This window comes from Equus quagga, chromosome 15 (assembly GCF_021613505.1).
Source record: "Equus quagga isolate Etosha38 chromosome 15, UCLA_HA_Equagga_1.0, whole genome shotgun sequence".
NCBI lineage: Eukaryota > Metazoa > Chordata > Mammalia > Perissodactyla > Equidae > Equus > Equus quagga.
In genome coordinates this window covers 85,889,775-85,916,173 of record NC_060281.1, presented here as the reverse complement: position 1 = coordinate 85,916,173, position 26,399 = coordinate 85,889,775, and the positions used below count along the sequence as shown (strand labels likewise).

At 42.8% G+C, this 26,399-nt stretch overlaps 1 protein-coding gene across 2 annotated transcripts; it reads right to left on the bottom strand.

Annotated features, from left to right (window-relative positions):
- Nucleotides 1-17: 17 nt before the first annotated feature.
- Nucleotides 18-26,352, bottom strand: EWSR1 (EWS RNA binding protein 1). Of its 2 annotated transcripts, none has more exons than XM_046639064.1 (17): nt 26,230-26,352; nt 22,309-22,345; nt 22,116-22,167; nt 20,516-20,639; nt 15,664-15,850; nt 13,437-13,604; nt 11,523-11,734; nt 10,387-10,567; nt 7,665-7,702; nt 7,098-7,130; nt 6,667-6,785; nt 3,213-3,342; nt 2,180-2,302; nt 1,530-1,692; nt 989-1,086; nt 418-670; nt 18-232 (listed from the first exon to the last, which is right to left on the bottom strand). In XM_046639064.1, the coding sequence occupies exons 1-17, from the start codon at nt 26,240-26,242 to the stop codon at nt 193-195; spliced, it is 1,971 nt and encodes a 656-aa protein (XP_046495020.1). In that variant the 5' UTR covers nt 26,243-26,352; the 3' UTR covers nt 18-192. The 2 variants fall into 2 exon arrangements, with proteins under 2 accessions (XP_046495020.1, XP_046495021.1); XM_046639065.1 differs by having other exon boundaries at nt 7,665-7,699.
- Nucleotides 26,353-26,399: the final 47 nt, after the last annotated feature.

The following is a 26,399-nucleotide window of genomic DNA, read 5'->3' as shown; positions in this document are numbered from 1 at the left end:
AAAAAAACTCGGCACACTACCATTTAACTTGTTTTAATGTTTCTTCACAAATGGTGAAAAATACTAAAGTACAGACAAGGAATAATCATAATGTTGTGGCCAACATTATAAATATGGAATTATAAATTTAAAACATTTTCTGGTTTAAAAAATAAATCTGGTAGTCAATGCAGCTCTGCGGGGTCTCTGCACCTAGTAGGGCCGGTCTCTGCGTTCCTGACGGTGCTCGCCTCTGGAAGGCAATAAGGAGAAGGGGCGAGGGTTAAAGTGGGGAAAGGAAGCCCTTCCACACAGACCTGAGCCCGGGGAGGCCTCCGGCCTCCTTGTAACAGGGCGGGCGCGCTGCAGGCAAAGACGGGAAGCGGCTGCCCCGGCGATGAGCCCTGTGGCCCCCGGCTGGTCTTCACCCTCACATACTTATCCATTTTTCCAGGTCCTCCACGCCCGCCTCTTCTTCCTCCCATCTGTTCCATCAAAGGTCCAGGGGGTCCCCCGGGGCCACCTCGTCTTCCTCCACCAAAGCCACCTCGGTCCATGCCCCGGCCGCCACGGAAGCCACCTCTGTCTCCACCACGGCCACCTCTGAACATTCCACCGGGACCACCGCGGTCCATGAGGCCACCTCTTCCTCCTCGCATGCCACCAGGGCCACCTCTGCCGCGGTCACCACCTAAGGTAAGGGAGAGGACAGGAGAGAACAGATCAGTGGCAAGACAAAGAAAAAGGGTGGATGCAGAGGCTGCTCAGGATCTCCTGCCTTCTCCCAGAGCAGAAACAAAGCAGACACCTTCCTTGATCCAAACCTCTGGGTCACACTCTAGAAGTGATGACAGAACTGCAAGGGCCCCAGCACTAGGGCTGCACTTACTGAAACCACTCACTGACCTGGTTCTCAGCAGCGCGCAGCTGTAGTTTACCAAGCCCACCAAGTTAACAAAAGAGGTTTAGTACCAAAAGCTGAGGGGATGCTCACAAAACCTGTACCTACCCGGGGGCGGAAAGGGCGGCGGGAGGAAGCCTTCAGGCTTCGGGGCCTTACACTGGTTGCATTCTGTTCTCCAGGCGAAGTTCTGGTTTCCACACCCCCTGTGTAAAATTGTATCACAAGAGAAATCAGCAATTGAACTAAGGAAGTTGAACAAGCAGAGGCGACACGAGCAGGCACACACTGTGCTCCACCACCACAAACACTGGGTCCCGGGTCAAACACCATTAAGAGAATCTGTCCACAGCAAATGGCTTTAGAGAGAGCGAGCCTCAGGCAGCAATGCACCCACAGGACCAGCGTCTGATCCAGCAAAACATCTGTACAGCCAGGGACACGTGGACCCTAGGAGTCCAGTGGACTGTGCCCTTCTTCAGAAGGCTCTGAAGCAGCTGGTGAATGATAGATTAGGTCACCTACCCCACGACAGAGCAACCAGGGTCATCATTATGCTCCTCTAGACAAAGAGAATCCAGCAGGCCTCCTCTCCAGAGTGGGAATGGGGTGAAATGTAGGGTATCAACTTGCCAAGAGAAGTACATACGGATTGGGGCACTGCCAGTCTCCAGCTCGGTGCTGGACGTTTCCTCCTCCGGATGGGTTCCCTCGGGAACCCCGGGGCCCTCTTGGGGGGAAGCCTCCTCTGTCTCCTCCACGGCCTCCCATGCGACCCATGGGACCCCCAGGACCTCCTGGGCCCCCTGGACCTGCAATAAGAAAAAGCAAATCATCTCCTTCTCGCACCCGACTTGCTACAGGGAAATATATATCAATAAGATCACAGCTGTCTTTGACCCACCATCTGCCCCACTCTCTTCCACAGGCCCCAGGGCAGAGCTTGTACTTCCCGCATACGTTACTTGAGTGAGTCCCCACAACGGTATGACTGCCAGCATTTTCATACAGATGCAGAAACCAGAGCAGAATAAGTAAATGGCAGCTTCAGGGTTGACACCCAGGCAGAGCGGTTCCATGGGGATTCCAACCTTCCTGACCAAGCAACCCACGTTCTTTTCTTCCTTTTACTCCCACAAACTTCTACTGTCAGCATTCAATAGTCGAGTAGTGACCCTACACATCTTTACGTATTTCTAATGGGCTTGTCTTCATTCTAGAAATCGTTTCTCAGACAAAGGTAATAAAAAACGTTCAAAGCATCTCAGAGGTAGCTCAGAGAAGGTGCTCAGTAAATACCTCCACGGAGCGGCGGCGGCATCCCTCTGCCCTCACGGGGAGGCATGCCACCTCGCATGCTGTTCATCGGAGGCTTCTTCCGAGCAAGAGAGACTTTAAGTTTGCTCCCCTGAAAATCTTTCCCTGGAACAAGATAACAGAACATCAGTTACTCCCAACCTCCAATTCTCCCTCCTTGAGGGACTGCGCAAGGCTAGGCTACTCCTTTGTCACCAACTCCATGTCATCAACTCAACCATTCCCAATGTACAAGTGTGCCCTACTCATAACCTTCTCTAAGGTCTTTACTGGCAAGGCCAGAAAAGGCTACCCAGGATCAATGTCAGGGCTATATTAGAAACTCACACGTGTACTGGCTAAGATGTTTGTGGGGCTTTCTGTACCTTCTGACATCTGTACTCAGAAAAGCATTTACAACTTTTTCCCCCCGCTTTTCTCTCCCCTAATCCCCCCAGTATATAGCTGTATATTTTAGTTGTGGGTCATTCTAGTTGTGGCATGTGGGATGCTGCCTCACTGTGGCCTGATGAGCAGTGCTATGTCTGTACCCAGGATCCAAACCAGCGAAACCCTGGGCCGCTGAAGTGGAGTGTGCAAACTTAACCACTCGTCCACGGGGCCAGCCCCACAACTTTTAAGCAAAGTGGATTTCTACTAATAACAACTGAAAATAAGGGATCTCCTAATCCAGGGTCAGCAGCTGGACCTTCACAAGGCTAAAGGGAGCCAGGCAAGCAGCTTCCTAACAGTCGGCCTGTGCTCTTCCAGGAGTAGACAGAGGGTCTTCTTGCTCCGATGGCCAAGCTCCTCCCTCCTGCCATGCCCTACAGTCACAAAGAGGGACAATCTATCTGTCCCTCTAGCTACAGCCACTTCAAAGACTGATGTTCTAACAGAGTTCAATACATTAGCAAGAGCCTTTCTTTACTTGCAAGGTGACACGCAACAGTTGCTACAAGACCCTCTGTGTGCCCCAGAGCAGGCAGAGTACAGAATGCCAGTGAGCACACCCATGTCAATCTAGGGCTCCTACCATCAAACCACTCCACGGCTGCCTTGGCAGTTGGCGGGTCTTCATAGGACACTGTAGCATCGCCTTTAGGCTTTCCTGTTTCCTTGTCCAAGTAGATATGGATCATGGGTTGTCCAGTTCTCTTGTTCATCTAGGCATAAAAGCATAGTTAGGTTGTGACCAGAATATACTAGTTTGGGAGGAAAAAGTCTATGTGAAATTCAAAGAAGTCCCATAAACTGTCAAAAGGAGTACTTTTTCACAGATACACATTCAGTAGGACGTTAACCTCTGAGCAGTGGAATTACGAGTGACTTACCTCCTAAATTGCTACAACAAATACACACTTAAGCTGACTTTTCCCTCTTACATGTGTTTTATCAGAAAAACCAAAACAGGCCCAACCTTCCCAAGTGTGTAAGCGAACAGAACAGGCCACACTTCTTTCCTAGCAATCTGCTTCTGGTGTCCTGGCACCTGCCCCAACCTCCTCTATCCCTCACGGACAGGCACCCAGGGAGAACAGCCACCTCTCAGTAGGCACTCAGGATTTGACGCCATCACATAAAACATGTCTCACGTAAAATAACAATTACCCTTAAATCATGAAATACAGTAGAGACAGGGCTCTGAGTGTGCTTAAAGGATTCTTTCTTTTTTTAAAAGACTGGCACCTGAGCTAACAACTGTTTTCAATCTTCTTTTTTTCCTGCTTTTTCTCCCCAAATCACCCCAGCACATAGTTGTATATTTTAGTTGTGGGCCCTTCTAGTTGTGACATGTGGGATGCCGCCTCAATATGGCCTGAGTGGTGCCACGTTGGTGCCCAGGATTAGAACCGGCGAACCCCAGGCCAACAAAGCGGAACATATGCACTTAACCACCACGGGGCCGGCCTGTCGATTAGGGTTTTTAAGGAACTACATAAACTGATTCTAAAATGTATATTTAGAAGAGCAAGGAGTAAACAGCAAAACATTCCAGAAGAAAAAGAACAAGTATTCGCCTTACTGGGTATCAAGACTTAGCATAAATAATTAGTAATTAACTGTGCTGTTAGCACAGGATCATACAAATTAACCAAAAGTATACACGGCAGCCAGGAAATAGATCCAGGAACTTTCTGTGCGACAGATATAGTACTATATACCACTGGGGAAACGATGGATCTTTCAATAAATGTTGCTGGAACAAAAGGTTTTGCAAATAGAAAAGAATAAAGACACAAACCAGTAAGGAAAAGACTGATAATGAACAGTTCAACTACATTAAAATTAAGAACTTCTATTGATCAAAAGAAAATGAATAACAAAGCTAGCCAGAAACTGGCAGACTATATTTGCACCACATACAAGGCTCAGCATTCAAACAATATAAACAACTATGAGTAAATCAACAAATGACAACCCAACCAAAAATGAGTACAAGAAACAAACAGGCAGTTCATAGAAGATGGTATGCAACTAGAACATTATTAGTAACCAGGAAAAAGTAAATTAAAACCACATTTCCATTTTCTTCTACCAAGCAAAAGTTAGCAAAAGTTAAAAAGTCAGGTGATTGCCATCAGTGGTGAGGATGTGATGAACGCGATCCCAGGACTGCTGGCAGAGTCTAAGTTGGCCAGCCATACTGTTACCTCGTGAAGTTAAACCTGTACACACACCTTAAGAACCAGCAATTCTACACCTGGGTCCGGTCGATCTTCATTATTCAGGGATTCAGTATTTGCAAATTTGACTACCTGCTAATATTTATGTGTAACTCCCAAATCAATACTTGTGGCACTTTGGTGGTTAACTGGAGGTAGGCACAGAGCGGCAAAAACTTAAAGTTGCTTGATGGACATGTTCCCAGCTGAGGGAGAACAAGATGACATTCTGCTCTCTTGTTCCAGCTCTCTCTAGAGATGACCAGAGGATGGAGCACAGTAGGGGACAGGGCAATATAGCTCAAGTTCTGACTCTGGGCCAGTTGGATGCATCTGAATACCAACTCGGGAAAGTCATTTAACACTTCTGAACCTTCTTTTTCTATGTAAAATAAAAATCTACCAGGATGAGTTGTTTCTAGAATTTATAATCTACGGAAGATATGTGTATGTATATATATATATGTGCACATACTTCCCCCAGAAGCAGTGGTTGACCATCCACTCATTTAGTGTGACTATACAGTGACTTCACACAATTTAACTACTGTGAAGAACAAGAATCAACTGTATATGTACACAAACTAGTGCACTGTGCACCAGGAGACGTGTGTAAGAAAGCTCACTGCAGCATGGCTTATATACTAAAAACCAAGGAACAGCCTGTCTAGTAAGAGAATGTACAAGTAACTTGTGATGTATTTATAATGAGATACAGGATTCCCAAACTTTCCAGGTTCTGACCTAGGAACCCGTCCTCCACATCTCACAATCTCAATTTCTCTTAGACCTCCCCATCTAACAACTCCACGATCATTCTAGTAGCTCACACCAGTTTCTTTGAGCTTGCCAGGCAAGCTCCTGCCCCACGACCCCTGCCTTGCAATTACCCCCACTATTCTGAAACGACTTTCCCGCTCCGAGCGGTATGGCTCCATTCCTCATTTTATTCCTGCCCCTCTTGCTGTTACGACAGCAGAATGCTTATCATCATCTAACATACTGTGTTCCTTTTTACTGCATGTTCCCCACTACCCATAACTCCAAGTGTTCTTATCTGTTTTTCCTGGTATCTTCCCAGAATAGTGCTGCCTGATAGTGGTGTTCAGTAACCATTCTTCACAATTATGTGCAAGAAATATTACTGAGGGTACATCTATAAAGAGAAGGGAATGACAAAATTCAGGATGCGAGAAGGAATAAAACTGGAAAGGGAAGAAATATGTCAGGTACTTCAAAGGTACTCATTAAGCTCTACCTCTTATGTTGACAAGTGCATACATAATCATCTATTATTTTTAAAACTATATATTATTATTATTTTTTTTGGTGAGGAAGACTGGCCCTGAGCTAACACCTGTGCCAATCTTCCTCTATTTTGTATGTAGGATGCCACCATACTATGGCTTGATGAGCAGTGCATAGGTCTGTGCCAGGGATCCAAACTGCTAAACTCTGGGCCACCGAAGCAGAGTGCAAGAACCTAATGACTACACCACTGGGCTGGCCTCAAAACTATATATTCCATATTTCACAAAAGCAGTGTCCATATAGAAGTTCTTACAATTAACTGATAATTATATCTCTATATAAAAAAACGCTGAGTTATCAAATATGCTTAAACCACGTTTAGTACTTCTTTTCTAAAAAAAAAAAAAAAAGTCTAAGTTTTTTGTTGTTGTTATTTTGAAGGAGCAAACCACAATAACATCCAGAAAGAAAAGTGAGGCGACTTCAGAAACAACTCTCAATGTCAATTCAGTCTCTTTAAAATGTTCTGCGGCTGGAAGAGCTGTCAGATCACATGGTTATGCTTTTACTTACCTTAACAACTCCACACTGCTTAAAGAAATCTGCCAGATCATCTAGAGTCACATTGTCATTTAATCCTTGCACATAAATTGCACTGTTGTCAGAGTCTTCATCTGGATCTACAGGTGGGCCTTCCAGAGAAAAGGAGACAGGAGTTACTGTCATCTAGCTATAGGGGCTTATTAACCAACTGGTCACTACTGCCCAGTGGTACTCATCATAAAGCTACACACAACTACCAACTAAATAGAATGCAACGGAACTTCTGGTTGGCTTTGCTTAAGGCTATTATAAGTCAGATGCTCATGATAAAGAAAGCTCACACTGCCCTTGACAGCAAGAATATCACATTGATCTATCAGGCTCTTGAACTCTAGGCATGTACTTACTTCTGTGCTATTCATTTACAAAGCACAATATAAAATTCAAGAATTCAAAATTACCTAGATCAAGATCTGGTCCTTCGTCCATGGGTCCTGCCAACCAGGAAAGATCATATAAGATATTATTAGTGCACGTCTTGCAAGCTACAAACCTTACAAACACACATAACTACCTACTACACCACCATTTGATGGGGCTTCATTAAATTCAAAATGACCCGCACTGCTAAAATGGAGCAGTGCCCCTTTAACATTTGTGAAAGGTTTGCTAGGGTTTGCTTTTTCTTTGCTGGTTTGCTTTTAAACCATTAACCAAATACACTCTCAATGCTTAGGTGCCAAATTAGTGTTAAATTTAAGTCAAAAATTTTCCTCCAAATAAACCAAATTTAAAAAATGTATTCTCCCCCATATTACAGAAGCAGTTGCTCAATACTTCAAGTTACCCTTTGTTTTGTAACCATAGGTTAACCTTATTACCCCTAAGACAATGCCGGCAGTACCCATTAGTCTCTTTTGTATAGATCATTTTTAAACCACTTATGAAACTAATAAAAAAATTATAGTTTTCTAAAAACTGACTGTATTTTTTTTAAACACTATCCATGGTAATACTCAAAAACTTACCACCAGGCTTATTGAAGCCACCTCGCTCTCCAGCGCTGCTGGGGGGATAAACGAAGAAATGAAGGCCTTTCCCTTTAAAAGCCAGTACCGCTCTGAGCCTTGGGGGGGCTCGTGGGGAAGAAGGGCACTGGCTAAACACATCTCCAAACAATGCATCTCTCTCATCTTGTCACTATGCCTTTCTTCAGGGCAGCTTGCTTAAATTTCCTTTATATACAACCTTGCTTGTCTGATTGTACACACCAGTGTGGTTGGTTCCTTTCATTTCGGGGGCTGGTATTAATAGTGCAATACTTGGCAAATTAGGGGTGAAAAAAATAAGATTCCCAAACACCCACCCCATCAGCTGAAAAACAGGGAGAGCTGGGTGGAGAAGAGTAGCAAGGTGGGGCAACTACTGTGACGGACCTTTCCATGTCCATAAAGGTGCACCCTCAAACTCTCCCAAGGGAGAGCCAAGTGAGGCCCTGGGCTTCCTAACAAGTCACAGTACAATAAAGCAGGAGACAACCACATTAAATGCCTACAACACACACCAGCGGACGCATCCAGCCAATCTTCAGCATAAAGCCATACATTTCAGGGCACTAAAGGATTTAACAATCGCTGTGAAAGGAGAATTTACAACAAATACCAAGGCTCAACGGACTGGGGGTGCAACTTTATAGACATATGAGTTGAGGATAAGGATGATGGCAGTATAAAATGACTGCCTTACAGATTTTAAAGGGGGAGAGAATATGAATCGGGCCTTTTTTTCCCTTTAATAAAGGCAGCTCCTTCGTGGGAGGCCCTGAGCTTCTTCTAACCAGTATTGCACCTTTAATACCTGAATATACAATTTCAAGCTGTTGCATGCAGCTTTGTTTCCTTTTTAAAATTACACACCATAAAATGTTCTCTCTCTTTAAACACAAAAGTTTACACTTTAATGTTACACAATTCTAGAGTATTATACCTCCTCTGGTTCATTATCAAACAACAAGTATGCAGTTACCAAAGTTACAGAAGGATTCCATTTATACAATGAATACATTTTGTTAAAAATATTCTATGTATATTTTTCCTCTCCATATGGACACCGTGTCTAGTCCCACTTTTCATTATGCTGCCGGCTGAGTACTGAGTACGGGTACTTTTTAAGTATTGAAGTGTATACAAGGCTCTCACTTTGTAACCTGTAGCATATAAATGCGACAAAGCATGTTAAAAAGTTTCCACGTTTAACAGCCAATGAAAATATCAAAATACTGAGGCAATGAAAAAAGGGCATGTTAACAACATTGAGTGCCTTACCTGCAGAAGACACTGAAAACCATCACCACACCACAATAAAAAAGAGGGGAGGGGGGAATGCCCCTGTCCTATTCCCAAAGGATCCAACTGACTGCTTCACAGTCTGCTGAAAACCTATGGGGAAGCCATGATTTTTTCTATGGCTCCAGGAATTACTACTTCTGGAGTATTAAAATGAATAAATTTGAAATTGGTTTTGCAATTGAAAAATACTAAGAATTCTAGGTGATTGGAGACGTGATGATAGTAATTTCAAGTGTCTACGTCTATTTTAAAACATCCATAAAGAAGTGAAACCTTTATAATGGAATGACATTCTCCAAATCAGAAGATTGAGTTTACTTCATATCAAATTATTCATAAATTTTTGCATGTTGTAAAATGACTGTTTCTTCCAATAAAGATTTCACTGAAGACTTAAGTTATGCAGAATATGCAAAACAGTATTTTCAATTATCTTTCAATAGTAAACAGATTTGCTTAATAAAAAAACAGCAACTTTTTATCTATTCATTTTGAAGTCCACTTCTATTAAAAAAAATCCTATTCAATTTTTTCTTGAACCAACAGTGGTACCAAATTGAATTTATACTTAACATTCTGCATAACTTTTTACTAGTTTATATAGGGACAGAACACACACAGAACTAAGCCTTCTGGATTATGTTAACCATCAACATTACACCTCACCTTCATCAAAATACAGACACCAGAAAGGGAAGAGGGGATAGGAGAAGGGAGGGGAGGGGCGGGCACAGGCAGCAGGGTTATGTTACTCATCTAAACAAAGTTTTCTAAACCAGATTGTGCCATCAATCAAAATGGTCAAACCGATTTAGACTTCTCAAAATCTCCAATGGGGAGTGATGCTATAATTATACACATTACTCTGCAAAAAGTTTTTGATTTTTTGTGTACCAGGTGCACCCGTTCAAGGGTTATGGGACCAAGATCTTCATTATGTTCGACAGTTCCGAGTACAAACAGAAGTTGGGAACAAACATTGTGGAAGACAGCTGCATTCCTTTCCTGTGGTATATACACCAGGTATTTCAAGACAACCATTCAGAGGCAATTAGTTAAAAACCTAAGGTTGTTAGAAGGGTTGTGTGTGTTCCATCCCAAGTCTATCACCCACAGAGGCTTTTGACCTCTGGAAACCATGAAGGGAACTGAAAGCTCTAGTTTCAAAACCATTCTTTGTTCTCTCCAACCCAACCAAGTAGATTGGCAGGGGAAAAAGCAAACTGCCACTTAATATATGCCACAAAGATGACATTTCCATGTTTTAGAGGATGGCTTGGGCTCAACAGATTGTCCATGGAAATGTAGAAAAAAATTTCTTATGTCTTTCAGTCCCTTCTTTCCATTGAAAATCCTACGGATGAAACAAAATTAGGTAAAAGGAGAAAAGGTTTGCTCTTACCCCATTCCACCGCGTCCTCCTCCCCGCCCACCTCTGCTCATGCCTCCACGATCAAATCCCCCTCTTCCCCTGCCCCGGTTATCAGGGCCACTCATGCTCCGGTTCTCTCCTGGTCCGGAAAATCCTCCAGACTCCTGCCCATAAACACCCATGCTACTGGGGTGGTCCTGTCGGAATGAACCTGAGGAAAGAGTCACATCTGTAAGCCATGGACCAGCATTTACACCACTGCCTGTTTGTACTTTCTCCCGGAATCACAGAATTCTCAATTGCAAGGCACTATCTTCTTTACACCTGATAAAGCACCCCGAACCAGTAGGCTCTTTTAAGTTGACCAAAAAAATGCTGGTTCATAAAGGCTGAAGTAACCGTATATGGTTAAGCCTGAAATAAACCACTCGCAAACAAAAAAGAGCTCTCTGGCCAACAGTTTACAGGGTTCCGTATCCAAAGACGTCTCCAAAAGCTGCTTCTTTAAACTACACTCAAGAAACCAAAGCAGGGCCAGGTTTCTTAGGGTTTTAGCGTGTTGCTAAAAGTTGGGCTCCATCAAGCAGCACTACTCATTTCATAGTCATGAGACATGCCCACGGACAGAACTTAATCAAAAAACAAGCACAATCCAGGTAGAGATTAAATTGTGAAGACAGCTTTGTGCTTTTGGTTACTTCACATAAATAAAACTCTAAGTATTCTGTGAAGAGGATTTTTTTTTAATGAATGTAAACAAAAGACAAAATCAAAACACAGCATTTCCTTGACTATTGAAACCGCAGTCGTCTTCAATAGCTACCTGCTCACTCTGTTAATGACTTGCGGTGGGAAGGCCATAAGGAATGCTGGCTTCACTCACTGCATATGACCTCCCCAAAGAAAGCAGGGCTGGGAGTCTAAAACATTTTCTCTGGTCAGTTACAAACTCTCTTTTCCCTTTTTTTGGCAAGGCATATTAATAACAATTAAATTGTAGAAAAGCACTGAAGCCTTTATTGGGACATCCAAGCTGTCAGCATGGACGTTATGCCCTAAAGATGCATCTTGGAGTCCAAAAGTAAACAAAGGTAAAGAGCATTTCCCCGTGTCCAGTAACTCCAAACATAATCATTCTTATTTGGTTTTCTCTCTTAGCAACTCACTCTGCTGCCCGTAGCTGCTGCTCTGTTGGCTATATTGACTTGGAGCCTGGCTGTAGGATCCAGTTTGGGGGGGGTAACTAGTGGGCGGCTGCTGCCCATAGCTGCTTTGTTGACCATAGCTACTCTGCTGTCCATAGCTGCTCGGCTGCCCATAGGTGTTCTGCTGAGAGTAACTGCTCTGATCATAACTAGTCGGCTGTGTAGAGGAATAGCTGAAAGAAAAAAAAAGAGCTTTTTAGGAAAGAGAGGCTTACTTCTTTAAGCTCCCTAAACATGAGACAATTATAGAAACCCTTAAAAATGCAGTTACTTTCCACGTATCAACAGTCTGAACTTAAAATAAGCACATATTTTTGTATTTAGAACAAAGCTTTAAATAGGAGGAAGAGAGTAATTATTTAAAACAACTTATCGGTACAATGCACAACCCTTAGAGAGTCCCCCCATTACCTCCCCCCTCCATAAAAAAGAAACATTTATTTTCAACTAAATGCAAGGCAGATTTGGGAATTTAGGTGCTTCCTGTAATGAAGGAAGAATACGCACAAATGCGCTCAGGGAAGGCTGACCCAGTGAGAAAGGCACTGAGAAAAAGGAGGCAGAGTAAAGTGTGGCTTTCAGTCTAAGCCTGCCTCCAATAATTCCCTTGAGTGATGACAGAGACTTTTCTGAAAGTACAAGGCCGCTTGGGGTGTGTGCCCACACAGAAATGGCAATTTTCTCTTGAAGATTTGTCTAAGTTTCAAGTTGCTTCACTATAGTTTCAAACTTTTAGACATGCCTGATTGTCTAATGAAATCTGGATATTCATAAAGAAAAGATGGATAAGGACAGCTCAGAATCAAGGCACTGTATGCTCTGACATGTCAACTGCATGCTAGGGAAACTAATCAAAGATACATTCTTACATAGAAATAAAGCGTAAAAGAACTAGTCTTAAACTCCAGCTGAACCATTATAATGAAAAACAAAACAGACGACACATTTTAAAGTTCAATTAAACTAAGTCTCCATCACTACATCCCTTCCTACAGTGGTATGGATTCAACAGCCTCTCTTCACCAAACATCCCTATTCAACTCATCAGATTAACTGCTCTTGGCATAACAGGTACGGGTGAGAGCTGTGGACAAACTGCCATAAGCCCTGCCCCTCGTCGCTCCAAGCTGTACAGAGACACTTACCCAGTCAGCTGTATTTGCTCCTAAACCTGTTCGCGTCTGCTGTACTTTAATGTCAAACCAATGAAATAAGTGCAAAAAATGGAACTGTTACTTCCTAGCAAAACTAAGCCAACATTTTAGGACACAGTTCAGACAATTCATTTGAAAACTTGCTTCAAATTAAGTAGCAGTGAGACAACCTGCAGTCCTTCGTCTACTTTAAACAAACCAAAACTGAACACTGTAACTGCTATTGCGGTTAAGGGTTAACAGAGGACAGAGAATGCGGAATAAACCTGTAGACAAAAGAAAAGGCCTTCGACCAACCATTCAAAGACTAGCGCATACATGGATCTCTGAGTTAAGTTAAATATAAAATAATTAAGCAAGTTTCTGTTTTTATAATGCCCTGCACCTCACCCATCGAAGAGGCTCCTATGGTTCTGTTTACCTTTTATATACTGCTGTTTCTCATTCATCTGAATTAACTAAAAGAGCAAAATTAAAAGGAAGAAGCTATAGTAGTAAAAATGTTTTTGTTTGTATTTAGAGAAGAGAGTTAGTGGCTGCTGGGTACTGCTATGGGAACCCAGCACTGAGGTCTTAATGTCACAGTATGTGGTCAGGCTTATCACTGGGAGAATCAGACAACTTATCTCACTTGAGGAAGCAGAAGCGAGCCGGTCAACAGCCTGCAAAAACTGTTTTGTTATCCTACTAGCTCACTGGCCACGAGAATGAAGACACTGACCTGGTAGGAGGATAGGATGGTGGTGCCGTGACTGGCTGCATGGGGTAGCTCCCAGGTACCTGGGGATAACTGTAGTTACTCTGTCCATATCCTAGGCTGGGCTGGTTGTAACCCCCTGTGCTAGATTGAGGTTGACTAGTCTCAGCGGGTTTGTTACCATCCTGCGGTCTAAAAGGAGAAATAAAAAAAGTGAGATGTTTTTTCTTAACCACAAAGCTCTTGGGTAAGAACTCTACAATCTATGAGCAATATGCAATGTTAGAACTGAGCTTGGAAATAAATACAATTGTAAAGTGAAATACATCAAACCCAACATCAGACAACTGTGTTTGCTGGAAAAGAACATTGAGGAAGGAGAATTAATCACACCCACAGAAGAGACAGTAACATGCTTCATTCATTCCATATTAACAGCTATAAAAGAGGCAGTCACCATATTCAGCATTGCCAATTTAAGTGATGTGGGAGGAGAGGTGGATTATTAAGGAAAAAAATGCTTTTTCTCAAAAAGGACTGTTGAAAACAAACAAGAAACTTCAACAATAAATGTAAGTTTTAGGTTAGCATAACATTTATATAAGTCCATGGCATTTATAAGCTTGGACTTGGGCTTATGTTTCTAATTTATTAAGAACAGACCTGAAAAAACATCTCCTAACTTGGACTGCCATAGATAATCTAATCTGGCCTCAAAGTCTCCATAATGGAAACGGCAGAGTAGGGCAGGGAGACGCCCCCTCCTCCCATACTCAGATAAACTAAGAAATATCCTTGTTAAGTGATGAAAACCAATCCCAATCCCAAGGAAAAAAACACAGGTGTTTCTATTACCTCCCAGCCCTAACAGTTTGCAACAAGGTTGTAGCAAAACGAGCTTGAGCTTTTTTAAGCAAAGCCCCAAGAATCAGTAGGCAGACCAGAGAGGACCCGGAACTACTAGTTTCTTCAAAAAGCTGAAATGGGCCACAAACCCCTCTTTCCAGTGGAAAAGAGGACAGCTGTTATTGATCACGAGACAGCCATTTTAAAGTGGTAAGGACTCAGAATTGAGAAAGAAGCAAAAAGGATGATTTATAAAAACCCAATATATAACACCCCCTCCCCCAGCTATGGTTTGGATATACTGTTGCAACGAAGCATCATATGGGATGTCAAACATCCGATAACACTCTGAAATGCCTAGGTCAAGTAAAATGGGGCCCTGTAGGAATCAGTTAGTTTAACCTAACTACGACACAGGCTGTCTAGCAAAGTATCAAGTAGCTCTGATTACTCACTGTGCATTTTAGAGGTAATTTCATGAGTCTTTGCTAGAGCTAATCTCTTACCTCTACAGTAGACAAAAAAGGCTAGGTTACAAGTTGATCTCGTTTATTCCCTAAAAAGTCTTCTTTCAAATCAGAATTCAATGTTCCTTCAAGACTGTACGCAGAAGCCACCTAAGTGCATTGCCTAAAGCAAAGACCTGAAATCTTCCGTTAAGTAATAATTAATACTGCTTACCTGCTAGTCAGTCATGGAGTATGAACTCTGTTTGCCCGAATATTCACCCCACAGCAGGGTACCCAGCTAAGAATTTATACTTGCCTGTGATATTTAGATTACCAAGCCACTACATAATACAGAGAAAATCACATCAACTCCTTAAACTGAGGCACCAATGCTTGACTTCCGGATATGGAACTATCCTTTACTGGCAAGTGGATCATATGACAACTCTTCAATCACAGGATGCTACCCGCCTACCACCCCTGCACTGCGAACTACCATGTTTTGCCCAAGGAGAAAGCTGATACCCATTTACAGGGGAAATAAAGCCAAAGGTAAAAGCATCAAAAGTACAATTCTATCAGTTATTCTGCTGTGAGGGAAACCACACGCTGAATTTTCTTCTGGGTTTAGATAAATATATCTAATACAATAGCCTCCTCCTACCCTAAAAGGTCACTCTTCTGAAACTAGACAACATGTTCAGTGACATTCCTCATTTTGACCCCTGGATGGCACCATTTCTCTACTAAATGGAGAATAATGCGTTTGTGGTGTGCTCTAGCACATTACTGTAACAACTATTAAGAACACAGTCAACATCTAAAATTAAGTATGTGAGAGTAGCCATTAAGAAGGCACTAAGTCATGGATTCTCTAAGCAAGCACAGTTCCTTTCTTTCCCGAAAACCTGAGGCTGATGCACTATAGAGTCAGGAGTAGGTGAGCGTCGTCTTACCTTGCAGGTGCGGTGGCTGCTGGCTGCTGCCCGTAGGCTGGGTAAGCAGGCTGAGTGCCATATGCAGACTGAGCTGCATAGGAGGCCTGGGTGGTAGTGACCGTAGCAGTGGTGGTATCATAAGCACCAGTGCCATACCCCTGGACAGGCTGACTGTACGCCTGGGGGGCAGTTGGAGTAGTATAACCTAGAACAAAGGAGAGCTACATCAGATTTCTGGCTCCTCAGAGAGCTGCCTAGACACTCGTTAACAGAACAATTTGTACACCACCTACTTTCCACCATGATGACATTTAACTCCTTTAAGTATTTTCCCTTCAGTAAGAGTAGCAACAAAGCAGTATTTAAAGCTAAGTTCTCTGAAAGTATCCAGTTTTCAGCAAAGCACTGTCTCTTTTGCTTTAAACTACACCTAACAGGAGGGGACAGAGTATGCTACAGAAAAGTGCTGGTATAGAAAACAGGATTTCTTCTGCCCCACCCCCCAATATTTAAAAAGGAGACAAGCCTGCTTTTGCTAATTCTACATAGGTTTTGCTAGCAGGCCTTCTTAACAAGCTTCTCAACTAATTACTTAAGCACTCAAAAAAAACTTTCAAGTAGGAATAAAATGCCCCAGAAAGGGAAGTAAAAGGCCAACGACAGCATCTTAGAATAGCTACAAAATAATGGTCCAGGTACTAGTTTTAGTATTATAGCCTATAATTTGGAATTACTTGCTTTCAGTCCCAAGTACCGCATCATGGGCAGTTCATGTTAAATTTAAGGAAACTGGAAATTCCAGAGAGCACTGTTTAATTTTCAGTGGGAGATGTTAACAATTGATTGAAGACGCAAAGAACTGCAAATTTTGTTTCAGGTAACAACTCAAAAAACGCCTGTTACCAGCACTAACATTTGAAACGGCATGAGTAATAAAGATACACTACCAATTCTATTTCCTTAAGCATAACCAACAAAGCGTCTATTTAATTTTTTTTTGTAAATTATCTTAAATTTAACTTAATACTCCCCGAATAAACCTTTAAAAGGTAAATGTTTTCCACATAAAACTGTCTGAGATTCTAGGCTGGTCATCAAATTACTCACCTCCACTCCTCTCTTATTTTCTCATCATAAACAAGAGTCTTTTTCCTGCTCACCACTATAGAAGGTGGCCCTAGATGCCCCCTTCTATTTTCCTAACCCAATGTCACAAATACCTGCTCTCACAGGTGTGCAGCAGAGCAAGCAGGTCCTCTCCCTAGTTCCTGCCTCTGCCAGACCAGGCAGGATCCACACCCTTCCATTTGGAACTTCAGGATGAAGTGTGACAACCCCTTCTCCCCGCAAAATCTGTAGCTTCTAACTTGAGTCCCTCTCCTGTGAGAGAAATTATAACCTTCCCCGGTGTGAGGTTCTCCTCCCTCCTACTCCTCCTCGTGGTCAGTGAACACAAGGATGCCATGCAATAACAAGATGCATCTAGTTGTCTGCATTTATATCCATCACAGAAAAATCCAAATGTCACTAAAGTAAAAAAGAGCTCCAGTAGTTAAACCAATTCTTGAATTAAGACTGCTCATTTTAGTTAAGGTTTAGGGCCTTAAACTTCAGTTAGAATAAAGTGTCCTCATTATACACACAACTTACTGGCCAAAAACAAATACTAACTTCCCTTTGTACAATCTAAAGTGTCACCTTTTGTAGCACAAAGTATAATACTTTCTTCTCCATCCCAAACATTTTAACAAGATTCTGGAATTAATTATACACAAAGACAGTAATTTCTTTCTCAGAACTGTTGGGTTGAAATGTATATGAAAGCATTTTCACAAAACAGGGAGCCCCAAGCAATGGAAGTTTTTTGAGCTGGCATGTTGTTCATCTGAACTGTTTATTTAAAATTTCTTTGCAGACCTCTAATGTCAATCATGTAAAGTAGTCATTTATTTACAATTAAGTGGAATCTAATTCCACCTACCCTATTACTCCTACACAGATTTTTCCCCCTACATGACAGGCTGTAAGATTTACAAGAGCACTTAAACACCACCACCAAAAAAGCTAAAACTGATCAGGGGCAATAAACTCATGTCATAAAACTATGCAGCAACAGTTAGAGCCTTGTAGTGCTAAAGATTACAGTAACAGACACTGGGTTAATTAATCTTTTCATTAATCTGTAGTACCCACACAAGCAGCCAAGCAAAATGAGCAAAAATTAACAGAGCAAAATAATGACAACAAAAAAGACCAACAGCAAAAAGACAACACATGTACTATGTGCTGATGACTTTAAGGAAAAACATACACAAACTGACCAAAGTTTTGGTTCAACTTGAACAGTAAAAATTCAAGTTTAAGATTTCTGGGGCTGGCCCTGTGGCTGAGTGGTTAAGTTCACATGCTCTGCTTCGGTGGCCCAAGGCTTCGCCGGTTCAGATCCTGGGTGCGGACATGGCACTGCTCATCAGGCCATGCTGAGGTGGCATCCCACACGCCACAACTAGAAGGACCCACAACTAAAAATATACTACTATGTACCAGGGGCTTTGGGGAGAAAAAGGAAAAATAAAATCTTAAAAAAAAAAAAAAAAAAGATTTCTATTGCAATTAATGAAGTGAAATTTATTTATATAGCCGCTTTCTCATGAAACTTAATTAAAAAAAATTCTAGAAAAAAGTGTCTTTTTATACATCCCTCCCAATAATTATCCATGACTTTTATGTGTAAGGGCAGCATGAGGCAAGGAAAAAGTAGTTAAGTGTGCGTCAACCCACTTACTACCTGTTAGGGTCCTAACTTAGTGTGGTTCAGCCTCAGTTTGGTCATCAGATTTAATTTTTGTTTCCACACTCCAAAGGCTGATGGGGGGATAAAGGGAGATATGAAGGGTCCTCCATAAAGTCTATATGAACATTCCTTATTAAGTGCAATCTCTAGCTCATCTAAGTTACTAGTTTCTGTATTAGAATGTCCTACACTGTTCATGCCCATAGTCATGATGGGACGTCTTTTCAATCAACGACAATTCAAGTAACATGGCTCTAGAGAATCTAGAACACCAGTGACCACTGCATTTCCTACAAATGACTTTATCGTGTCCCTACAAAATAATCTAGACACTCCATAGGCTAGATCTAAGCTGTATTATTTATTTTCAAATGATACTTGTTTTTTAAAAAATGGCCAAGGTGGTCAAAAGATACAAACTTCCAATTATGAAATAAATAAATCCTGGGGATATACAGTACAGCATGGTGACTACAGTTAATAATTCTATACTGCAAATTTGAAAGTTGCTAAGAATGTAGATCTTAAAAGTTCTCATCACAATTAAAAAACCCCCTTACTATGTGCGGTGATGGATGTTAACTGTGGTGATCATTTCACAATATTATACAAATAACAAATCACTATGCTGTACATCTGAAACTAATGTCCATTATATCTCAATAAAAAAACCTAATAGCTTGAATACGTAAAGTCTGCCTCACAATTTCAAAATTCTGTACTAAAAATTTAAACTGTATAGCTCTAGTTCCAGCTTTTCCTACAGTTGCAACTAATACCAACAGAAAGTTTAATCATTCCCCATCCTATTCAAGATACGCATTAGAGAGAGAGAGAGATTAGGAAGTACTTCCCATCAAATCCAGGACACTGTTACTACTCAATGAGATAAATTACAGTAGGTTTCCCCCTACCAAAGACTCTGATAGACTATATATAACTTGGGGAACTGAAGATAGTTTGAAAATAAGAGTTTTTACATCTTTAAGTCTTTTGTATGAGATATTCTTTTACAATAATAATAATAAAGATGGGAGTGGGTGGGTGGGGAGAAGGTAGGGATCCTGAAATGATACACAGCACTAAACAAAAAAATTTTCATACACTCGACTGTCAACCCCAGTATTAGGATACGATTTATTCTAATTTTTAGAATAGTTTATTTTTTTAGCTCCCTGGAATATATATTTACAAAGACATACTATGAATTAAAATAATTCATTAACACTTAAACAGAAAATAAAACGTGTCCAGACTGGAAACCAACCAACAGACAAACATAATACATGCAGGGTGGCAGTCTGCTCCTCTAAATAAATCTAATCATGCAATCTATCCTTCAGGGAATAGGGGGAAATCGGCTAGGGAGTAGTCATCTGAAATACCTTTGGGAAGGTGAACAACTATTATTAAGGCTTGATACAAAATAATGTAAAAATAAAGCAAAACCTTTCCCAAAATTCACATGAAGAAAAGGACATGGATCTGCAAATGGCACCTGAAGCAGTTTTCCATTAGCACCTTGTGTGTGATGTTAGAAAGTCTGAGGGTTAAACAAATGAAAACACCTAAAGGGTTAACATTACAGGGTTAGACAAGATGGAAAGCATTTCCCATGCAAGAATGAGCAGGATAGTCAAACCTGTACTGGTCCCTTCTACTGTGGAAAGCACAAAACAAAAAGTAGAGGGTACACTATCAGATGAAGCAAACAGATGTGAAAATCAGTTTGATTCTTAAGCAGCTCAGTTTAAGAAGGCTCCTTCTTACCCAGTTTTAGCATAAGCACAATCTTTTATATATTCTCCATTTTGTCGTGAGATTATTCAATACACTGTGTAAAATAGTTAAAAGGAAAAGTTCTTTTTTTCCCTTGGAATTCATCCCACCCATATTCTATTAGAGATCCCTCAAGGAGAACATAAGGGAAAGGAAAAAAATTAAAAAAAAAAATAGCTTCTCTGTAGAATATACCTAGATGCCAAGGTATGGACCAGAATATACACCTAAGAGCACAAGTAAGAAGCAAACACCCTAGGTGACGTGACCCAGAAGTCTTTCCAAGGCAGACCTTACCAGTGGGAGGCTGTCCATAAGAAGTTGCATAGGCGGTCTGCCCATAGGTCGCAGTGGTCTGAGCCTGGGTATAGCTGACATCAGTGGGCTGTCCATAGGTTCCATAACTTTGTTGCCCATATGCCTGCTCAAAGAAAATTAATGCAAGAACTTCAAATATGAATCTTATATTTTGGCAATAAAATAGACTGACTTACTCCTAAGTTTCTAAATTGGAGAACCAAAGTAAAAAAACTGCTTTCCAGTTTCATGAATGCTTGTCTTCCCTCATCTAATTCACTCATATTTTCATAAACTTAACTACAAAAAAATGCCTGAGATAATGAGACAAAATCTCAGTTAACTACACAAGAAATTAACAAGACACTCTCAAGGGAGGAGCAATAAGGGACCGGGTGTATAACTGCCACACTTAGTGCAGCAGTTTTAGCAAGTGGAAACAAATGTTAGTAAGACAAAAAGAACAAAGAGAAAAAAATGAAAATGGGGTTAAAATCTGTGCGAAAACTTTGAAAACCAGATTTTCAGCATGACACAAAGATTTAAAAACTATTATACCACTTCAAAGAAAATGAACTAGACACTGGATGTCTCCCAAGTTTAGCGCATCTAGAGCACTGTCTTCTGAACTTGGACATCAGTAATACTCTAAACTTGGCAAGGAGTGAGGTGTTCTTTCAGATATTAGCAAGGTCAAGTTGTAGATTTGACTGACCAGTTATGTAAGATCTGCCAGAGACATCACATTCTGCCTATCCTAAAATGTTTCCACAGCAGAGTCGTTAGTGTCCCTTTTATGCCATGGACCATTTCAGAAATTGAGGTGATCTTGAGAACAATAGGAGGCTAATTTCCAGAATCTGTTGGCCTAGGCTTTTAAACAAAGATTCATGTACTGGAAAGATCTCAGAAGCTCCACCGCGAGGGCAACCCTAAGAGGTGATCCCCACACTTACTGTGAGACCACTGGCAAATGACACATTATCTATGCACTGCAGCTTTTTCATCTGCAAAATGTCATAATATCACCTTCTTTTACAGAACTGCCGTATGATTAAGTTAGATAAATTTGACTATAATACATACAATATATAGAAGGACCAAGTATGGAGCAGGGCACCTAACTTGTAAAATGACATTAGAAAGATATGGAGAGCTAGCAATTCCTAGTTTGGGGATGGTTTCACTTACAATGGCACTCCCACTGTGAAAATTTTAACTATCTGGGTATTTTATGATTACAAGCACATTACAAGTTTCTATTACCTTTTTTTGGGGGGGGGGGGGTAAAAATTTTATTTTTGCCTTTTCTCCCCAAAGCCCCCAGGCACAAAGTTGTGTATTTTTAGTTGTGGGTCCTTCTAGTTGTGGCATGGCGCCTCAGTATGGCCTGATGAGTGGTGCCATGTCCGCGCCCAAAATCTGAACTGGCGAAACCCTGGGCCGCTGAAGCAGAGCATGCAAACTTAACCACTCGGCCACAGGGCCAGCCCCTCTATTACCTAATTTTTGAAAAAGATCTACGCTAGCTATTGTTTTAATGGCCGACAGAAGTATTTCACTCGGGGATGCAGCCACACGTAATTATTTTAAAGATTACCTGGGTGGTCTGTGCATATCCTTGAGTGGGCTGGGCGGTGTAAGCGCTGTAGCTGTAAGAGAAAGGAAATGCAAGAAATGAACGTAGAACATTCAGATTCCATTACTAAATCCTCTAAAACCATAGGAGACTCTGCACTCTAAAAACATTAATCAATAACACCCAAAGTGTTGTAAATAAAAGACTGACTTACCCTTGCTGGGCTGCAGCTTGGCTATAGGTACTGTAATCTAGAGGAAACAAGAAGAGAAAATAGTGTGAAGTCAGCAGAAACAAGCAGCAAAAAAAGGGGGAAGGAATTCAGGTGACAGGAAAATGAATTCTTTAAACTGTTTAGAGGGGACCTACAGGCCAAAAAAAGTTGAAATGAGTACCTCTTAACAAAATAAGTCTAAGCCAGTTAAACTCAGAAAGTTTGAACACAGTGTGAGCTAATGAGGTCAAGATCAGCTGATTTGGCAGAGATACTTCGCATGTTCCCATGACCACAAACCTCCCTTAACCACAGGCTGTCATTTCAAATACGTGATCATCACCCCAAGACTAATAGAGAACAAGAAGCAACAGGATCAGAAATTTTACCTTCATATAAAAAGGAGGCATGTAACAATATGACAATGGCTTTACATCAGACAGGTTACATCAGTAGCTACGTCTCCTCAAAAGCTAGTTTTTCTATGACTCCCTCACTTTAGCAAGTTAGACCAACCAGAATTCCCCAGAAGGACTGTGAAATGGAATGGCAGAAAACAAGAGGACAGTCAACGCAATCCAGTGTTTTAAAGGGTTTGCTGACTATATCAGGGTCACATCTGCACAATAACTCAAAAGCTAGGCACATTATAAATCCCAGTGAAGCGGAGTTAAGGTAGAATTGTGGTAACTGGCAGAGGAGAAAGCATTTGATCTTTCTGGGAAAAATGTGGTTTTAGGTAAGACCATCTTCTTAAAACTCAAAATGATTTCAACTTAAAAAAACAAAAAATCACAAATTTTCTTCCCCTCTCTTCTCTAACTAAACCTTCCTATAATTTTCCTTTTCACACAAAATTTGCAACATGCACAAAAAGGACTAAAAACTTTGGTCCAGTGACGTCTCTACAAGTAGTGGAAACAGAAAATAAAATGGTTAATAAGTTTTCACAGCACTACTGAACTAAACCTACATTTAAAGAAGTTAAAGTAATTATTAAAAAAAATTCTGCCCAATTCTTTGGTCTCCACAAGAAATACATATCTTACTCCGTTAGAAGACAGTACTACCATTAGGGCTGAACAAAAGGGTCCTTTCTTTTCCAACTAGAAAGTAGCCCCTCATCTGAAAGCAACAGTTGACGTTGCTCTTCATGGTGGGGTTTCTATCCCAACTCCACACTGCCTCAGAGTCCACCTGGCCGGAGAGCATTTTGCTGAACCCACCTTTTTAAGTTGGCTTATTTTCCTACCTCTCTACACTTCACTTGACTACTTTCCTTCCTCTGTATATCCTTAACTCAAAACCCTGAATCATCAACATTATCAAATCAAACGCCCAAAGACTAATGTATAACGAACAAATTGATTTTTCCAAAACAACCTTAAGACATTTTAAGGTTAAACCTTAAGGTATTTTCAATAGCACTACCAGTCATGCTCTCTCTGTGGCATATAAAAAGGAAATGCAAATCACTTCTTCCATGTGGTATTCACAAAATAAACACACCAATGAAGCATCAAAAATCAAATATTTCGACCAACAGTTTGCTGAGGTTTCTATGTGAGAAGTGATTCTAAATCGCTGACATGTAAGTTCAATGTTTGCAAGAGGATTTTTACACAAGAACAGTTATGTAAAACATAAAATTGGCAAAGCTGATGTGGAATAGCAAATCATCTCAGATGAGTGTGAAACCAGCCAATTTAGCCCCACATTGGTGGGCTAAGAAGGGAGCAAATTTGTTTCATGAGAACCTAAGTTATCTACCTACCTACATAAACATTATCATACGGCCTCAAAACCACTACAATCACACACTGGCCAGATTATTCAGCCATCAATTACGTTTTGTTTTTAACCCGCAAATGTGCAGCTGAAGACTTCACTAAAAACAACAGGCCAAGTTGAGGAGAGAGGGGCTGTGATCCCGGGGGGCTTCTGGAGAGCCAGCAATGTTCTATTTCTTGGTCTGAACAGTGGTTACTTGGGAGTTTGGGCTTTAATTCTTTGTTAAACTAGACGTGTGCTTTAGGTACTTTTCTATATATGCTACACATGAGGAAGAATATGTAACATTACCCAAGGTAGCGGCTTTTAGACACTTTAGGGCAGTCAGTAACCAAACGGTAGAGATTTAGAGCTTCAGACTACACAATGAGTTAAAGTCAGCATAGGGCAACTTTGCGGGAGCCCAAATACTTTGCTATAAGGTCACAAGTTATGGGCTTAAAAGCTGCTAGAACGTCTAGCCAAACTCCTCCATTTTGAAGGGAAAGGAAAGCAAAGTCCAAATAAGCTATGGGACTCCCCAAAGGTTCCCCAGCCAGGCCTACTGCTGTGTGTCTACATAAATCACAATTCTAATTCTAATACAGTACCTAGCGGTTACTAGTAAACAGAGTTTGAGAAAAAAGACTGAAAAACTGGCATGTCCACCACATCAAAATTTCAACATACACATTTTGACCCCCCAAGCTTTAAAAGAGAAGGGAGAGCGCACTCCCCCTTACATAATTCAAACAGTGCAGGGAAGCGGAAGGTGGAAAGGGCTCGAAGGAAGCATTTCCCACCAGGATGTGCCTGGACCGTGGGATCTGAATCCTCGCTTGTAGGGGCACTCTGCACCCTGGCACCAACAGCCCAGCATTTACCCGCCTGTTTACCGACCACACAGTTGGGGAGAGTTCTTAGACTGCCCTTAAGTTGCTGGAGTCTTGATCCTTTTCGAATTAAAACTCGGAAGGACCCAGTGCTCTTCCTGCCTTCCCTCGTCTTCTCCCGCTGCCTCTAAGGCCCGGAGTTAGGCCGCCTAAGAACCTGCCCCATCCCACCAACCACGGCCGCCCAGCGCAAGCACAGACCGCGGGCGATGTCTGAGCTGCACTCAAACGCCGCGCGTGGCGGGACCCACCCTCGACATCACCTCCAAGCTCCCGCCGGGCCTTCCTCCCGAGGCCTCCACGCGCCTCCTTCCCCGCTTTCCCACCAGTGCCCGAAACACACAAGCCTGTCGCCTAATCGACGAGAACAAATGTGCGAGACGACGGCTCGAGCACAATTCAAACGCCGACTCGGGCCTTTTGTTTCTCCCGGGTCAGAGAGACCAGAGATTTCTTTCGGGAGGGGTGTCTCGCCTCGCGATCCGGGCCGGCCTTATTATTCAACGGCTGTCCCCCGGCGTTCGCTGAAAAGTGGTCCTGGGAGGCCACTTAATTGCTTTTGCGGGGGGGAGGGGGAATTAGTAATTGTAAGAGCGAAGGAGCCCGGGGGCAGCCGACTGGGGGGCTCTGCAGGGGGGGCACGTTCCCTCTACGGCCCAGTCGGGCGGGGAAGTTCGGCTCGGGGCTGGACCCGCCGAGGGAGCGGTGCGGCCGTCAGGACCACGGGGCCCCCGCTCACCGGCCGGCGCCCCTGGGCCCACAAACCGCGCTGCCTTTTTTGTTGATATGCTTCGCCCCGGCTCCTGGCCGAGGCGGAGGCGCCCCTGGCCCGCGCCGCCTCCCTGGAACTAGGGTGGGAAGCGCCAAAGAGCGGCGGGCCTGCGGCTCTTCGAGCCGCCACCTCCGCTTTCGGGTTGCCGGGCGCGGGGCCCGGGAGACCGCAGGCCCCGCCCACGTGGCGGGCGGCCCGGAGCGCGGGGCCCGACGGCCGCCACACAATGGAGACCACCGCAGGCCCCGCGCGTCCCCGCCGCCGCGAGCCCCTCGCGCGCTGGGGGCGCCGGAAGGTTCCAGAACCAGCCTGCGCGGTGGGGGGAGGGGTGGGGAACGCGGGCCCTCGAGCTCGTCAGGCCGCGGCAGGTACCTCACACCCTTCTCAGCAACTCCACTCAGTCGCCCCGCCACCCCCGGAGACAAGCGGGCCCCGATTTGGGCGACCCGGCCATCGCCGGCGCGACCGCAGTCCCACCACACTCACCCGTGGACGCCATTTTCTCTCCTTCCTCCTCGTTCTCTCAACGTCCGTCTCCCTCTCGCTTTCCCTTTAGGCGTCGCACTGCGCAGGCGCGAAGCCCGCAACCTCGGGCGCTACCATCGGGCCAGGCCACGGGGGTGAGGGAAGGAGGGATGAACCACAGCTTTCTGGTC

Bases quoted from the DNA above. Each gene is read 5' to 3' on its own strand.
- EWSR1 (XM_046639064.1), bottom strand. The intron at 22,168-22,308 runs GTAAGTCAGTCT...TTTCTCTTACAG, and splicing joins CAAGCTGCAGCCCAGCAAGG to CTACAGCGCTTACACCGCCC. The intron at 10,568-11,522 runs GTGAGTTGCTAA...CTCTTTCCTCAG, and splicing joins CAGCAGCTACGGGCAGCAGA to GTTCATTCCGACAGGACCAC.